We start from the raw sequence: 18,615 nt of genomic DNA on the forward strand, positions 1-18,615 counted from the left end.
CCCTCAGTGGCCCACAACAATAAATATTTGTTTTTGCATATGAGTCTATGGGTTGGCTGGACGGTTCTGCTGCTCTGAGCTAGGCTGCGTGGGTTCACCCATGTGTCCACATACCGTCAGTTGTGGGCCCGCTTCGTGATTTTGCTGATCTTGGCCATGCTTTCTCACATGCCCGAGGCCTCAGTTGGGAGGATTGGACTCACTCAGCTCTGCTCCATGTGGTCTCTCATCCTCCAGCAGGCTAGTCCAAGCTTTTTCTCATGAGGCAACAGCGGGGTTTCAAGAAAGAGAGCAACAGCACACAAGATATTTTTAGGTCTAGGCCCAGAAATGGTACAACATCACTTCCGCCATATTCTATTGGCCAAGCCAAGTCACAAGGCCAATGTAGACTTCAAGGTTGTGGAAGGAGCTGTGAAGTCATACAAAGAGAGTGGATACAGAGAGGGATAAAAATCAGGACCATTTTTGCGATCATTCTACCAAAGCCTCATAATCTGGAGTTTCTTGGGCATGATCCCTAATTCCTCTTGGTTTATTTAGAACATTCACCACTCATGACAAGTTACACATACCTCAGGGAAAAGCCCGTTTATATATTTATACCTTTCACTTGGTATAAGTATGAATGCCTTGATCATCTCTTTCATTTTCTAATTTTCTTTCACTTACCACTATACATGTGGTAAGTAAAACATTAGCATAACCTTTTCCTTTTCAAACTTCCTTTTACTTACCACTATACATGTGGTAAGTAAAAGATTAGCATAACCTTGTGCTAATTGATTCCCTTTTGTGTTTACCCTGTGAGTACATTGCCCAGTCCTATCCCTTTCATTTACAGGACCATCTCCACTGCAAAAAAAGTACCTCTCTAATGCAGTCCTCTGAATTGTATCTGAGAAGCTTCTACTAACACTCTTCAAAGCCTAGTAACCCATGACCCAGCTCCTACAGGCATTTTGTTTTCTTCCATATTTCTCTTAAGTATTCTGTTTTTATTTCTCTGCAGTAGACAACTTATTGCCTATTTTCCTGGTTAGAAAGGAAATATTTCATTGTACAGGGAGTAAGCTGCATTCTCCAGGTGCTCACAAGTTCTGCCCAAACTCTGCCTACCCTTGTTAAGTGACATGAAGGAATCCATTGACTCCTCTTTGGATCCCAACCACCAGATTTCTTAGTTTATTTTCTATTCCATGATTCCTAATGAAACACAGAAAGGTTAAAATTTTGCACATGACCATATGACCCTGTAATTTCAACAGTCCTTGAGTAAGTTGTCCTAGAAAGCTCAGTCCCAACCGGAAGATTCAGATGTGTACTGCAACTCTTCCACTGGTTGTTTGCCTTGGACAGGTCACTTGGATTTGCAGTGCCTCCTTGCTTTCATATGTAAAATTGGAATAAGAGCAATATTCATCTCTTAGATGCTGTCTTAGGCTGGGTTCCCCAGAAATAGACCCCAAGATAAGAATTTGTGTGCAAGTGGTTTATGTGGAAGATGATCCCAGGAAATGGTGGCTGGGGGTGTGCAGAAGTGAGGTGGGGAGAGGAGGAGGCAATAAAGGGTACGTTATCAGGCAAGTTTCCACTGTGGGCAACTGGAGCTCAATCCCACTGGGAAACTCCAGAAGCCCGTGTAGAACACATGGCTCAGAATTATCCTACTGAAGGAATAAGGAGGCTGGGTCATATATATACCAACTCCCATCTGGCATTGATTGAAGACTGCTCCCAGGAGGGTGCTGATTCCTTGGTGCTCCTGGCCTGGCATGAAAGCAAGGAAGGGCACCACTGGGGAAACTTGATCTCACTTGGACCCTCGACAAGACAGGGAAAGCCTGAATTCCAATGCAACTTTAGCCCACATTCAATTCCAGCACTTAGTGGTCCTTTCCAAAGGCAAGGAAATGGAGATATCTATCCAACAACTCCTGTCCATCACTGGTTTACGGCTGTCCCTGGGAAAATGACTCCCCAGCATTCTAGCCCACCTGGTGGGCCAAGAATGCTCCAAGCAGAGAGCACCCTCACACAGAGAGTTGTGAGTGTTTCCAGTAGAAAGCCACATGCCTGCAAGAGAATATAAGTACTGACAGATATTGGTGTGGCACCAACAGCATCTGCTTCAAGGCAAGTGTAGATTAAACCAGAGAATATATTTGAAAGCACTTTCCAAACCATGAAGTGCTATACAAATGAAAGAATGTGCCTGTGAGACCAAAGCCTTGAGTTTTATCTCTTTATGGAATAGTTTGCTATATACTGTTCCATCATCTCAATTTACATACCCGCTTGCCCCATGTGGAGGAAGGGGAAGAGTTTGGGAGAAACATACCAGCACAATTATAAACCAACTGAAAAACTGATATTCCACTATTTGTGGGATAATAACATCAACTATCTAACTAACTAGTATTAGCACTCATTAAAGAATACTGAAGACTGGAAGCAAGGCATCTTTTACTTTTAAAACTGGGACTAGAAAGAAAATATATTTGCCGCACAGAGAAAAAATAGGGAGTTAAGAAGAAAGGAAAGTGAGGAAAGGGACCATGTGTGCTCACTTAGGATATGTGCAAGATGGAAGGTCCTGGATTGCATTCTGATTTGGGATTCAGGTCCAACTCCAGCATTCAGTGTCTGCAGAACTTGAGCCTCAGTTTTAGTTTCCTGAAAATGAGTCTGATGCTAGACGTTTTTTTAAACAACCTAATCAAATGATATAAAATATTTGGCAAATCAAAACGAATCAAGAATCAGCTGCTGTTGTGTTCCTTTTTACCCTATTCTCTTTTCTTACCATTCCTTTCTTCCCCAGCATTAACATATAAAGCCCCAAAATCAGAGCCAGAGGCTAGCCTTAGTTATAAATCAAAACTATCTCATTCTTCACCCCCCCTTTCCCAGTGGTATTTATCTACATCAGAGGTCAGCCAACTTTTTTCTATAAAGGGCTACATAGTACATATTTTAAGCTTTCTGGGCCATAAACTACTTTCACAACTATTCAACTCCATCATTGTAGCTCAAATGCAGTCATTGATGTTATGCAAATGAATGGGCATAGTGTGTTTCAATAAAACTTTATAAAAATAGACAGTGGGCCAGGATCTACATAAAAGTAACCACAGGCACTGGTTCAAAACTTAAAACTAGCTGAATGAACTGTTATACTTCTCTGACACATCTAAACAAGGCAGTCATTAACAGTTTAGAGGCCAGGCATGGTGGCTCACACCTGTAATGCCAGCACTCTGGGAGGCCAAGGCAGGTGGATCGTTTGAGCCCAGGAGTTCAAGACCAGCCTGGGCAACACAATGAGACCCCAGCTGTACAAAAAAAATTTTTTAATTAGCTGGTGTGGTAGCATGTGTCCATAGTCCCAGCTACTCAGGAGGCTGAAGTGGGAGGATCACTTGAGCCCAGGAGGTAGAGGCTGTAGTGAACTGTGTTCATGCTACTACACTCCAGCCTGGATGACACAGCAAGACCCCGTCTCAAAAAAAAAAAAAAAGAAAGAAAAAGAAAAAGAAAGAAAAGAAAAGAAGGTAGAAAGTTTCAGCAAGGTCTTTACTGGTTTATTTGGGTAGGAGATATTTTATTTTCTGGCCTGAATTCGATAAACAATTGCTTATATTCTGTTTCTCTTTGTGCATGTGGTTCTCACCCATTACTTATTTTTTTAAAAAAAGGGTTTTGTTTTGTTTTGGTTTGGTTTGGTTTTTTGGGTTTTTTTTTTTTTTTTTTTTTTTTTTTTTTTTTTTTTTTTTTTTTTTGAGACAGAGTCTCACCCTGTTACCCAGGCTGGAGTGCAATGGCACGATCTTGGCTCACTGCAACCTCCACCTCCTGGGCAATTCTCCTGCCTCAGCCTCCCAAGTAGCTGGGATTGCAGGTGCCTGCCACCATGCCCAGCTAATTTTTGTATTTTTAGTAGAGACGGGGTTTCAGCATGTTGGCCAGGCTGGTCTTGAATTCCCGACCTCGTGATCTGCCCACCTCAGCCTCCCAAAGTTTTTTTGTTTTTTTAAGATCACAACTGAATTTATTCAGAATGGCTCCACAGACATAACTCAAAACAGGGTATGTCATGATCTGTACTCTGTACAACTGAAAACAAGGTATTGCCTTTCAAAGCCCCAAATGTTAGACATCTTCCTAATGCTCTTAGGGGTTATGAAATGCGTTCTTTCTTTTTAGCAGATTTAAATATCTCGGTTGACTGCAGCTTCGATCATGGGATCTGTGACTGGAAACAGGATAGAGAAGATGATTTTGACTGGAATCCTGCTGATCGAGATAATGGTATTTATATTTGACAATTTCATGTTCTGCAATATGGTGAAGAGATAGAAGGCCCTCCGTGAGTGACAGGTTGTTATTCCCATTACTCATCAGAGCAGGGTTGTTTTTCATTTTTGGAAACTTTTAGACCTTCTGAGCTCTCCCTTGATAGATGACTAACTTGGTCCAGCATATATTCTCCTACTTAATCCCTCTCCCACACACCTGCCTCCACAAAGGCTATGGGAGCAAACCTCTTCCATATTCACTCTCCTTTTGCTGAGAGAGAGATGTTGAGATTTGTATAAAGTTTGGGAGAGTTAGGGAAAAGGTAGAAAGAAGTGGTTTCTTCTTCCCAGTTTACCAGCCATGGCATCTCATAGTTTTTGTTTTGTTTTGTTTTCATGGGGGAAATAAATCTTGAAAGGAAATATGACCTCTATCTAAAACTGGTGTTTTAGTAGAGTGGCCCCTCAAAGCATGAAAACCATAATGAACATCAAGTCAATGACCTGAACTCCTGAACTGAGCTTTCCCTTCTGTTTGTTGCTTGAGGATTTCTTTTGAGCCACATGTCCTTGAATTTTTCTCAATCTTATCTGTGAGCTGTGGATTTTCCACCCTTCCCATTGCCTACTTAAACACTATTGATGGACCCTAACTATCCCCTTAGTGTTTGCCTTGCAGATCCCATTTAGAGCACAGATTGAATCTCTGTCTCCCAAAGACTGACTATATAATTAAAGACAACTGTTACACCTTCAGGGACTCCAGTTACTTATCAATCAAATTATTTCTTTGGGGATGTATAGGCTCAGCCCTCAGTTAAAAGATCCTTCTTTTAGATCCTTCCTCTAGACTAATTCTTCCCCAATATCTTTCCTTTCATGCCCTCACGTGCAATCAGAAAACCTAGATATCCTCTAACAAGAATTCCTTTTTGAACTTGGGGTTAGGGGAGAGGGGATACATCTCACACAGCAGTTGTGTGAATGGGACTTTTACTAAAGATTCAGTGTAAGCAAAGGGCAAATTTAACCAGGCTGAAAACACCATATCACTGGAAAAGCTATCTTGTTGATAACTAACCTGAGTTTCTCTTTTCTTCCATAATGGCATCTCTAAATTTATGTCTACCAGAGCTATATCGTATTGGGAGCCCATAGGTTATTCCAGGACCTCCACAGCTGATATAGGGTTATGTTAAGTCTTACGTTGAGTTTTCTGTCCATGGGAAGTTCCCTATTTACAAACACTCAATTCACAAATAACTCTAGGGTTTTCAGCTTCTGCATCATTCAAATCATACCCCCGCTCCTCCTGCACCTCCATTGGATCTCTAGGTGAGTTCTTCATTCCCTCTGTACAGCGAAATATGAAAAAATAACATGGCCAAGGCAGGAGGATTACTTGAGCCCAGGAGTTTGAGACCAGCCTGGGCAACATAGAGGGATACCGTCGCTACAAAAAATTGAAAAAATAGGCTGGGCGCGGTGGCTCATGTATGTAATCCCAGCACTTTGGGAGCACTTTGGGAGGCCAAGGCAGGTGGATTACCTGAGGTCAGGAGTTCAAGACCAGCCTGGCTAACATGGTGAATCCCTGTCTCTACTAAAAATACAAAAATTAGCCAGGCGTGGTGCTGAGTGCCTGTAATCCCAGCTACTCAGGAGGCTGAGGCAGGAGAATCGCTTGAACCCAGGAGACAGAGGTTGCAGTGAGCTGAGATTGCACCATTGCACTCCAGCCTGGGCAACAGAGCAAGACTCCATCTCCAAATAAATAAATAAATAATAAAAAATAAAAACCAAAAAAATGAAAAAGAAAAAATTAGCCAGGTGTGGCGGCATACACCTGTGATCCCAGCTACTCAGGAGGCTGAGGTGGAAGGATCACTTGGGCCCAGGCATTTGAGGCTATAATGAGCTATAATGGCACCCCTGCACTCTAGCCTGGGTGACAGAATGAGACCCTACCTCAAAAAAAAAAAAAAAAAAAAAAGAAAAGAAAAAAAGAAAAGAAAGAAGAAAAAGAAAAGAAAAGAGACATGAATTAGTTAGCATTGTTAGAGGGATAAAACCACAAAGACAGCTCAAAGTGGGCTTTATCTGGGAGAGAAAGGGAAACCTGCCACAGTAGGTGACAGAAGAGAGAGCATAGCTGAAAGAGATGCCAGATAAAGTATAGGATGCCTATATTTCAGACAGACAATTAATACATTTTAGTATGTCTTGGACATGTAGTTTATCTGAAACTCAAACTCCACTGGGCATCCTGTATTTTTATTTGCTAAATCTGGATACCCTACTAGCTGGGGAAGAAGACCAGTTTCTGGATGCATTGAAAACTAAGGCAATGTCAGCCTGGGTCCTGCAAGTATCTCCGATTTGTAGTAGCAGAAGACTACCCATTCCCCAGTGTCTTCTTCCTGGCTTTCATAGAAATGTTTCCTTCTTATCAACTTTTTCAGACCCTACTCTTTGGGAGTTTTTGCCCAAGTTCATCAAAGCCACAACCTGAAGATTGGAGATGAGCAAAAGTCCACTACACCACAGGTTAAAAGATACTTAGAAGATTTGCAGGATTTGGAGGAGAGTGTTCCTGTCATCCTAAATCAGAAATTGGAGTGATATGTTACACATGGTAGTTGAGCTCCACGAAACCACTAGTACAGGTGCAGATGTGTTTTGGATTAAACGCCACACTCTGGACCCACTTAAGGAGCTGATCATCTTACATGTCATTGACTCAGTGGGGAAATGCATTCTAAGTTTTAAGTCACCAAAATGGAAATGAAATTATGGAACACAAGTTCTCCATCAACTGCAGATTACCTGCAGTGCTAAAGGATCATTTAATTAGATTCTTACCCCATATCTGCTACTACGAAGCTTTGTGAATGCAAAAAAATTCCTCGGTTTCTCTACCCATCAGTTTGCTTGACTATATAACAAAAGATATCAATTGTGTGATCCCTAAAATCCATTTTAGCATGAAACTTTTGTTCCTATGTTCAAAGTGAAGAGGACTTCAGCTTTCCCTATAGGAGACTGTTCACTTTTTATAGCTTTTTTATACATTAAAGCCAAACTCCTTACAATTGCCTCACTAATTGTGCATTTTTCCCCTTCTCTTAAAGCTATTGGCTACTATATGGCAGTTCCGGCCTTGGCAGGTCACAAGAAAGACATTGGCCGGTTGAAACTTCTCCTCCCTGACCTGCAGCCCCAAAGCAACTTCTGTTTGCTCTTTGGTTACCGGCTGGCCGGAGATAAAGTCGGAAAACTTCGAGTGTTTGTGAAAAACAGTAACAATGCCCTGGCATGGGAGGAGACCACGAGTGAGGATGAAAAGTGGAAGACAGGGAAAATTCAGTTGTATCAAGGAACTGATGCTACCAAAAGCGTAAGTGGGAAAAAAATGATTAAACTCAGTATTTGCATTCTTTTGCAATGATTTAACAAATGAAACAAAACATGTACTGAAGCATGTAGGCATTAGGGATACAACGATAAGACTTTTTCCCTACACTTAAAGAATACTTTCTGGAGCTGAATAGGCAAGGTGATTAATTGGCACAACTCATGGATACTTATCTGGCATATGCATATCACGTTCTATGGAAATAACCTGTTTGTCAGGCTCCTCTCACCAACATCCTTCCAAATCAGGCTATACATTCCATAGTATGTAAAAGAATGTCATGCTCATTCATTCTATGCCCAGAACTTACCACAATTAATGGCAGCTAGAAGGTGATTTTTTTTAAATGTTTTTTAAACTGAACTGAGAGAGTGGCTATTGTCAGGGTCCCCAGGACCACCCTTAGGTTCAGTGATTCCCTAAAAGGACTCACACAGAAGTCAGAAAAGCTGTTATATTCACAAGTACAGTTTATATAGATTAAAATCAGTAAAGGGAAAAGACACATAGGGTAGAATCCAGGAGAGACCAGGCAGGGGCTTGCGGTTTTTGTCTCCCAGTAGAGTCATATGGGCAGCTATTAATTCTCCCAGCAACAAGCATGATGACACTCACAAAGTATTGCCCACCAGGGAAGCTCACCCAAACTTTTGTGTCCAAGGATTTTGTTGGGGGTCAGTCTGCCCATGTGATCACCTGCGTAGCTGACTTTAGTTATCTAGTCTCCAGCCTCTCTAGTGGTCAAGTTGATACCATGTGACTCAAGGCACCCACCATAAGTCACATGGTTACCATAAACTATCTGGCATGGTCCAAGACCTCAGGTAAACAAAGGCATTCTTAATCAAAGAGGCTATTACAAGGGCTTAGAGGTTATCTCCTAAGAACCAGTCAAGGGCCAAACCTTTCTTTGGAATGTGTAGGGTTTGGACAACCCAGACCTACTGAGTTAATCTTTTATTGCACAGTGGGTTTAATAAAGGAAAAGGAAACAGAGTTTTAAGAGGAAGTTGGTCAAGTGGATGAAACCCTGAGAAAGAACAAACAGTATAAAAATGGCAAAGAGTCTATTGAATTTGACCCATCAGGAGGTGGCTAGTGACCTTTGCAAGAGTTCTTTCTTTGGAGGGGAAGGGTCAATGGTCACACTTCAGAAAGATGAAAAGGGAAGGGATCAGAGCCTGGAGGCAGCTACTGTGGACGTTATAAAGAGTTTGGTCAACACTTTGGGAGGCCGAGGCAGGCAGATCACCTGAGGTTGGGAGTTCAAGACCAGCCTGACCAACATGGAGAAACCCTGTCTCTACTAAAAATACAAAATTAGCCAGGTGTAGTGGTGCATGCCTGTAATCCCAGCTACTCAGGAGGCCGAGTCAGGAGAATCACTTGAACCCAGGAGGCGGAGGTTGCAGTGAGCTGAGATCACGCCATTGCACTCCAGCCTTGGCAACAAGAGTGAAACCCCATCTCAAACAACAACAACAAACAAACAAACAAACAAATAAAAAGTTTGGTCAAGGTGGGAAGGAAAAAGGGTGAAAGCTAGAAAAAGGTGCATGAAGCGGTGATAATAGGAAGAACAATTAGTAGATCCATGTATTAGGATTCCATTTATACTTTGCTTATAAAAGATGACTAATGCAAATTTAACATCTTTTCATTTACATGTCATACTTTAATTAAAGCAGAACATCTTATTTAAAATATATCATAAGACATGACTATAAATAAAAGTATATGTTGGGTACCAGTTAATGAATTTCCTAACCACTCTTCCCCTCTGTGGTAAAAGCAGCCAGTGCTTGTTTAGGAATGACACATGCATTAATTTGAGTTTATTCTTATAGCAATACATTTACAGCAATACAAATCCAATCCACGTGTTTTTCTTGTTGTGTTTGCGGCATGGTCTGGGGACTGTGGCACTGAGCCGTGCTATATATGGATTATATCCCCTGCTGGAGAATTGAAACATGCCTCTGCACAGCATTCATAATTACTTTCATGTTGACTGAATTCATGTGATGGAGAATATTTTTTATATAACATGGTAGCTTGCAGGGAAGGTATACTATCAAAACAGTGATTTTTTTTTAAATGCACATTTCTGTAGACATGCCCCCAAAGAGCCTGGCCAGCAATCACACTGGAACACAGCAGTGCTTTCATAAGAGGCATTCTCAGACCCAGGCATCTGTTCCCTGAATTCTTCAGTTCTAGGGGAAATCTTGATGAGGGGATATTGAAGGGTAAGGAAGCTGACTAATCCAGACTAAAGAATATATTCCAGTTTAGCAATGTCATATTGGCTGTGGACAGTTGTAACAGATGTGACTCTTGCTGCATAAACTTGGGCATACAAGGTAAGTCACATTGCTTTCTCGAAATCAAACTATTTCTGAATCCAAAACCCCATCCCATTAGGCTGGGGGGAAATTCAATCTTGGCTTTCCTCATTCAGGGTTGGGTTAGGGGCCCCCTCCCTAGAGTAGCCTGTGCTTTTGAAAGGCTAAAAGTGGTCCAGACATTAAGAAGGGGGCAGCACATCTTTACTTCATCATGAGGGCCATGGATACCCACATCTTCTGCACATATGTGGCCCTTGAAGTCACTCGTCTCTTCAACTTCCATGCCAGGCCCAGACACAGAAACCTTTACAGGGGTTGGAACCTTGTTGCTGAGAATCTAGCCTCAATGGGAACATCAGGCAACCATTTTCTGCCCACGGCTGTGCAGGGAGATGCAGTGGTGCAGCATCCTAGTCCTGGAGAATCTCATGGCTCCCCTGACCACTTCTCCTTTTAACTTTCTACCTTCAGCCACAGTCTCAGAAAGTTAAGCTTGTGGGTAACAAACGTCAGGAAAGGGACTGTCTTCCAGAAAAGTCTGCTTTTGATTGTTATATCCCAAATCTCCTTGATAAAAAAGAACATTAAAATCCTGCCTAATTTTGGGGGGAACAGAGGAGGTAAAAATATAGTGAAAAACACAAAATTAGTATGTCAATTAATTATCCTGACATTTATTTCTAGTTATCCAGGGGTTATCAGTCAGGGGTCTTAGTGTTGGAAAAGCCACCATATGCCAAGATATAGACATAGCCACCCTCATTATCCCACCCATTGCAGCTGCTGTGAGGGGTCTGCTGTTTGGCTCACCCCTACTTTTTAAAAAAAGTTCCTTTGGGCGCAAAAGGAACATTTTTCTGAAAGCAGTTCCCTCCTGAGACTAGAGGAAAAAGAAACTTCTTTACCAAGTTACGCTATCACTGGCTGCTTAGTAATAACTTGTTTCCAATAGTTCTCAAGAAAATGCACTCAGATTGAGAGCAAAAGAGAGCAGCCCAGGTAGTGAGCAGTCATAGACCCTTGTCATCTCCATTTGTTCCCTGAGGTTTCTCCTCTTTGGAGAACCGGAGAAAACTGGATACAGTGATGACAGCAAGCCTAAAGTTGCTTCATTTCTGAAAACTATTCTGTAATTCTTTATTAAGCAAAAAAGAGATGGTGCTGGGGATAGTGAATAATTGCATGATGGCATTGTGTGAGCATGATTCTTAAAGGATCTTTCTTTAAAATGCCGATTTATACAAGTTTGAATTTATATAAGTTTGAACTTAAAAAGTTTAGAAATGACTAAAGGAAATTACTTTATTGAAAATAAGTAAAGATTCATAATCATACTACAGTAACATGAGTGCTTTTATACTTCACATTTTACTTTGCACGTGAATGTATATTTTTATTTATCTGTAACTGCAGTATACGTAGGCTATTGTTGAATTTCGTTTTGATAGGCTATATGTGTGTGTTATTTTAAAGAATAACATGTTCCAAATTATTCTTTTCCCTCTAAAATATTTGTTCCAGGGTAACTTTAGTCATCTTTGAAACAGGATCATTTTGTTGTCCTCTAAATCTGCTTATTTCAGATACTGAGAATTGTAGAAACCCTATAGGCCTAGTCCCCTCTTTTTGGGAGGCGTGGGAGACATACTTCTCTTTAGAGTGAATGTTACTGGATAGGTGCTCCATAAATTGTAGCTATTATTATTTTCATAATTATTGAATTTAACAAATATTTCTAGTGTTTTATCTGATTATAAAATTAACATGAACTTTTTTTTTTTAATTACAATATTGAAGAAACTTACATTCATTCAGGCCAGGTGCAGTGGCTCATGCCTGTAATTCTAGCACTTTGGGAGGCCTAGGTGGGTGGGTCACTTGAGGAATTAGAGACCAGCTTGGCCAACATGGTGAAACCCTGGCTCTACTAAAAATTTTAAAAAATTAAAAATTAAAAGAATTAAAAATTTAAAAATTAAAAAAATTAGCCGGGTATGGTGGCACATGTCCATAATCCCAGCTACTCAGAGGTTGAGGCACAAGAATCACTTGAGCCTGGATGGCAGAGGTTGCAGTGAGCTGAGATTGTGCCACTGCACTCCAGCCTGGGTGACAGAGCAAGACTCTGTCTCCAAAAAAATATAAATATAAATATAAATAAATAAATAAAACCTTCATTCAGCAAATATTGATTTTAATTATATTTTTTGAAAACATGTTTGGATAAATGAATGAATATAGTCACTGTATATCCTTAATTTGGTAAATGAGTCCCCTGTAATTTTGTGTCCAATTTGAAGATGACTTTTTTTAGTATTTATCCTCTGTTCTCTCTATATCGAAATTTCTAAACTATAAAGAAGTTTGTTTCTCTTTTGATTAATAAATTTATTAGACAAAAGTGATTATAGCATATTATGAAATATTTTCAACACATGAAAACAACATTCCAGATAATCTCCAAATACATTAACCAATATTTTAAGAAAAATAATTACACTCTTGGCCGGGCGCGGTGGCTCACGCCTGTAATCCCAGCACTTTGGGAGGCCGAGACGGGCGGATCACGAGGTCAGGAGATCGAGACCATCCTGGCTAACACGGTGAAACCCTGTCTCTACTAAAAAATACAAAAAACTAGCCGGGCGAGGTGGCGGGCGCCTGTAGTCCCAGCTACTCGGGAGGCTGAGGCAGGAGAATGGCGTGAACCCGGGAGGCGGAGCTTGCAGTGAGCTGAGATCCGGCCACCGCACTCCAGCCTGGGTGACAGAGCGAGACTCCGTCTCAAAAAAAAAAAAAAAAAAAAGAAAAAGAAAAATAATTACACTCTTATAAACTACCAAAATCTAAATATATCAAAATAATTCCCTTTTGACTGTATAGTGTTTTTTTTTTGTTGTTGCTTTTTTTTTTGAGTCGGAGTCTCACTCTGTCGCCCAGGCTGGAGTGCAGTGGCGTGATCTTGGCTCACTGCAAGCTCTGCCTCCTGGGTTCATGCCATTCTCCTGCCTCAGCCTCCTGAGTAGCTGGGACTACAGGTGCCCGCCACCACACCCGGCTAATTTGTTTGTATTTTTAGTAGAGATGGGGTTTCTCCGTGTGTTAGCCAGGATGATCTCGATCTCCTGACCTCGTGATCTGCCCACCTCGGCCTCCCAAAGTGCTGGGATTACAGGCGTGAGCCACAGTGCCCGGCCTTGACTATATAGTTTTTTATTAGATGTTCAAGGGGAATATTAAGTTTCTTCTAACTTGGTTTTTGTAAAGAAAACCATTTTTTAATTTTTGTTTTGCTTTTCTTTTAAATGGGAATTCCAAAATTTCCTTTTCCTCCCAGCTTTATAGGGTTTTTCAGAATCCATGTGGGCTTTGCTATGACCTTGTTTTCACCAAATGTAGTTCTCTCAGTGCAGACACCTGACATCTAAAAAATAATCTATTACTGTATATTCAATGTCGAAGCCGGTTTCTATGCAATAGGGACACAAGTTAATAGTTATTAAATAGCTTGATTATAACATCGTTTTGAACAGTTTGAAGTAATTTTTTTATTCTCTCTTCATTATTAGATCGTTTTTGAAGCAGAACGTGGCAAGGGCAAAACCGGTGAAATCGCAGTGGATGGCGTCTTGCTTGTTTCAGGCTTATGTCCAGATAGCCTTTTATCTGTGGATGACTGAATGTTACTATCTTTATATTTGACTTTGTATGTCAGTTCCCTGGTTTTTTTAATATTGAATCATAGGACCTCTGGCATTTTAGAATTACTAGCTGAAAAATTATAATGTACCAACAGAAATATTATTATAAGATGCCTTTCTTGTATAAGATATGCCAATATTTGCTTTAAATATAGTATCACTGTATCTCCTCATTCATTTCTGAATCTTTCCATATTATATTATAAAATATGGAAATGTTAGTTTATCTCCCCTCCCCAGTATATCTGATTTGTATACGTAAGTTGATGAGCTTCTCTCTACAACATTTCTAGAAAACAGAAATAAAAGCACAGAGAAATGTTTAACTCTTTGACTCTTATGATACTTCTTGGAAACTATGACATCAAAGATAGACTTTTGCCTAAGTGGCTTAGCTGGATCTTTCATAGCCAAGCTTGTATATTTAAATTCTTTGTGATAATAATATCCAAATTATCATCTTGTGTCATGGTTTAATTTGTCTAAGTAAGAAAATATGTTTTTGATTCTGTGTTTACTTACGTAAATGATTATTTGCTTTTCTGAAAAATGTACTTTTTATTCTTTTCACTATTACTTCATATTCTTTAAAGGTGCTTTCTATTTTGGGAAAATATGACTGTTTTATTAGGCCTTATAACTACAAAGCAGATTCACATATATTGGGGTTTTTGTTTGTTTTTTATTTTTTAGAAATGAAGTCTTGCTATGTTGCCCAGTTTGGTCTTGAACTCCTGGCCTCAAGCGATCCTCCCATCTTAGCCTCCCAAAGTGCTGGGATTACATGAGTGAGCCGCCGCTCCCAGCCAGCATATATTGTTGAGCTCAAAGCCTCAGAGAACTACCTAAACTAAATGAGCAGGTAGCAGGACTCAAAGAATCATGGATGACTTCTTTTTCTTACTCTTTTCTTCCAAATTCAGGAAGAGCTTTGTGTAGGAATCCTGAGTGTATTCCTCAAAGACAGTTTTATATTCTGTTTAAGATCCTGGGTTAGAAACAGGTCTAAGACACCCTCCAGACAGAAGGTTCTCCAGATATTTGCTCTCTTTTACCTAAAGCAATTAAGGCACTGACCCACGGAAGGAAAAAAAGAGAGGTGATCCACTTACTAATCTTTAAAATTTAATTTTAATATAAAATTAAAACCCCACTCTTGAAGGTTTTTGAATACTTAAACCCTAAGTAATTCTTCTTCAACAATGTTCTCTTTAATACAACCAACACACACAACCTTTTAAGATGGGGTGGGGACCACATTGTTTTTCCCTAGTGTGAGAGAATCTGGGCATACCAAATCTATATAGGACTATAACTGTATCTGTTAGGATAGCTGCTAGTTACAGAAACCACAAAAATTGTGTTTCTGGTGAGACCAGATGAAAAACTGCCCAGCTAAGGCAAATCAGCCCACAGAATCCTAAGAGAGAATAAAAATAGTTATTTTAAGCCACTAAATTCTGGGATAGTTTGCTACACAGCAAAAGTTAACTGATACAGGTGATTTCTGATATTGTGGTAGAACTTGAAGAAGACCTCCTGTCTTCCATGACCAAGGACATTTGAGAGCATAATGTGGCTTAGAAGAAAGGACAATGGGGCCGGGTATGGTGGCTCACGCCTGTAATCCCAGCAACTCCCTTTGGGAGGAGGAGGTAGGTGGATCTCTTGAGCACAGGCGTTCGAGACCAGCCTGGGCAACAGGGCAAAACCCCATCTCTACCAAAACTAAACATATTAGCAGGGCATGGTGGTGTGCATCTGTAGTCCTAGCTACTCAGGAGGCTAAAGTGGGAGGATCACCTGAGCCTGGGAGGCTGAGGCTGCAGTGAGCTGTGATCACACCAGTGCACTCCAGCCTGGGCCACAGTGTGATACCCTGTCTCAAAAAGGAAAAAAAAAGAAAGGACAATGGAGGGGAGAACTTACAATGAAAGACAGTGCCCCAGTGATTTAGGTTAAGGGAAGAAATGTTAAACCAGAAATGAAATAAGGAGACCTGGGAACTCTGCTACATATGGATAGAAAATCAGTGCACGAAGCTCAGTTAAGTTTCATGTTTCTCTAAAGTCTGCAGCAGAGACTCATGGTTGCCTACACAATATCCATTCTCATCTTTTTCCCTACCAATATGACCACATATAAACAGATTTTTAGCAGGGGGAGGTAGGCAATGTGATCAACTAATGGACTGCATTTCCCAGCCTCTCTTACAGATGGGGAGGCCCCTAAGATGGAAGCTGAAGTAATTCTTGGGGCTTTCAGGAAGGATCATTAAAGGGGGCTTACTGCTGACAGACCCCTCTTTGGGCATTTCCCCTCCTCCTTCCTGCTTGCAATGTGGCTGTAAAGGCATGAGCTCCATGAACCACTTTGTGATCAAGAGGGCAAGGCCCTCACCTTGTGAAGTACATAACTGAAGGAAGCCTGGGTCCCTGATGATTTTGTGGAGTCTCTACCCCTGTCCCAGACTGGTCACTGCTGGACATTTTCTTAAGTAAGAGAAAAGCCCTCTCTTGGCCTATCTAGGATTTCAAACAGCACAATGCAGACCCAAATGATCACTCTCCTGTGAGAGTCTTATGGACTAACTTCTTAGATCCTTAAATACCAACATATTGTTTTGAATTCCAGTCAATAGCCTATGGTGTGAGGCAGCTCTAGCCTGCACCAGCACTAAATCATACTTAGATTCCTTTGCAGAACTTGAGGTCAGCTAGTTCAGCCATGACTTCCGTATCTGTTGTCCCTGGCTACCACCCAACATGCAAACTCCCCCTCTTCTCACCCATCATTTCCCCCTCTCTCATCCCCACTCTGTTATGGGCTCACTCTACTTGGCACTTCTCCCCACTATTTCTTCCCCCATCATACATACTCCATTGTCTGGTAAACAAATCCCCCTCCATCTTAATTCATGCTTAAAGGTCTCTTCCTGCATTTCTCAAGCTTAGCTGAAACTGGGCTCTCTCCCAGGGACACCTCTCCCCCTTCAGCCTTATCAAATGAAAACCACTCATCTTCCCACAATCCACACATGGCAGGGTCTAAAGTTGAGGGTGGCATTCTCCTTACTCCACTCTTATTCACCACCTCTTATTTCTGTAATGTGAAAGCCACTGTTCCTTGGAGGTGCAGTTAAGTAGTTCTACAGCCTTCTGTACTGCCTAGCCATTGTCACTGACCAGCATGGCGATATCCATGCAAATACCCATCCAACATCCTAGCTTCACAGTCCTTTGACCTCATCTATCCCAGTTACCATCACCTCCTCCTCAGTCACTGCACCATGGCCACCCCTTGGACTTGATCATTGCCTCCGAACTCTTGAACTCCAACATCCTACTCTCTGGTCTCTCTGGTTTCCTCCTCATCCTACTCACCCTACACTTACTCTTTGGCCTTTTTGAGACCTCCATTCCCTTGATATCTCCATTTTCTTCCTATCTCTTGACCTCCTCTTGGCTTGACTTTCCTCTCTAATAAAACATAGCCTAGACTCTGAGGCCCATCATCTCTTCAAAGACACTCTTGTCAATGTCCCTCAAGTCCCAGGCTCATGTGTCTTCCACTGCCACCAGGAAGAGCCTCCAATCAACCCAACTGCCTTCTTTTCTCCATCGTGTCTCCAGGCTGCTAAGCATGGTTAGAGAAAGTTAAACAACTGTGCAGGCTGAGCCTTCAACAAAACCATGATCTTCAACCTTCCACGAACCTATAGTTCTGCCCAAATTATTTACCACTGAGCAGTGCTTGGCTGTTTGCTTGTACACACTAAGTAACATTCACCAGGATGTCTCTATTGGGGAAACCCACCCCCAATACTTCAATGTAGGTTCTTTCTATTTTCCCTAAGTGTCGGCCAGTCTGAGAAATAAAGAGAAAGAGTACAAAGAGGAATTTTACAGCTTGGCCTCTGGGAGTGACATCACATATTGGTAGGACCATGATGCCCACCTGAGCTGCAAAACCAGCAAGTTTTTATTAAGGATTTCAAAAGGGGAGGGAGTGTATGAATAGGGAGTAGGTCACAAAGATCACATGCTTTAAAGGGCAAAAGGGAGAACAAAGATCACATGCTTCTGAGGAAACAGGGCAAGGACAAAAGCAAAGATCACAAGGAAAAGGGCAAAATTAGAATTACTGATGAGGGTCTATGTTCAGCTGTGCACGTATGGTCTTGCTAAACATCTTAGACAACAGAAAACAGGGTTTGAGAGCAGAGAACTGGTCTGACCTCATATTTACCAGTGCAGGATTTTTTCCCCACCCTAATAATCCTGAGGGTACTGCAGGAGACCAGGGTGTATTTCAGTCCATATCTCAACCACATAAGATAGACACTCCCAGAGCAGCCATTTATAGACCTCCCCCCAGGAATGCATTCCTTTTCCAAGGTCTTAATTATTAATATTCCTTGCTAGGAAAAGAATTCAGCGATATCTTCCCTACTTGCACGTCCATTTATAGGCTCTCTGTAAGAAGAAAAATATGGCTCTATTCTGCCTGACCCCGCAGGCAGTCAAACCTTATGGTTGTCTTCCCTTGTTCCCTAAAATCACTGTTATTCTGTTCTTTTTCAAGGTGCACTGATTTCATATTATTCAAACACACATGTTTTACAATCAATTTGTACAATAGTGGTCCTGAGGTGACGTACATCCTCAGCTTATGAAGATAACAGGATTAAGAGATTAAGACAGACGTAAGAAATTATAAGAGTATTATTAGGGAAGTGATAAATGTCCATGAAATCTTCACAATTTATGTTCCTCTGCCGTGGCTCCAGCCAGTCCCTCCGTTCAGGGTCCCTGACTTCCCACAACATGTTTTCACATCCTTCAGCCCCATAA

The 18,615-nt window shown here is 41.2% G+C and overlaps 1 protein-coding gene across 6 annotated transcripts in view; it reads left to right on the plus strand.

Moving 5' to 3' along the window:
* Nucleotides 1-14,221, plus strand: part of EGFL6 (EGF like domain multiple 6) — a 64,417-nt gene extending 50,196 nt beyond the window's left edge. For 3 of the 6 annotated variants that reach the window (XM_005592980.4, XM_005592982.5, XM_005592983.5), the window contains 3 exons: nt 4,207-4,311; nt 7,430-7,695; nt 13,631-14,221. In XM_005592980.4, coding sequence (XP_005593037.3) covers nt 4,207-4,311; nt 7,430-7,695; nt 13,631-13,741 — 482 coding nt within the window. In that variant the 3' untranslated portion in view covers nt 13,742-14,221. The remainder of the gene's footprint in view (nt 1-4,206; nt 4,312-7,429; nt 7,696-13,630) is intronic. The other 3 variants (XM_005592981.4, XM_074030247.1, XM_074030248.1) reach the window with 1 other exon arrangement.
* Nucleotides 14,222-18,615: the final 4,394 nt, after the last annotated feature.

The sequence above is a fragment of the Macaca fascicularis genome, chromosome X (assembly GCF_037993035.2).
Source record: "Macaca fascicularis isolate 582-1 chromosome X, T2T-MFA8v1.1".
NCBI classification, from domain to species: domain Eukaryota; kingdom Metazoa; phylum Chordata; class Mammalia; order Primates; family Cercopithecidae; genus Macaca; species Macaca fascicularis.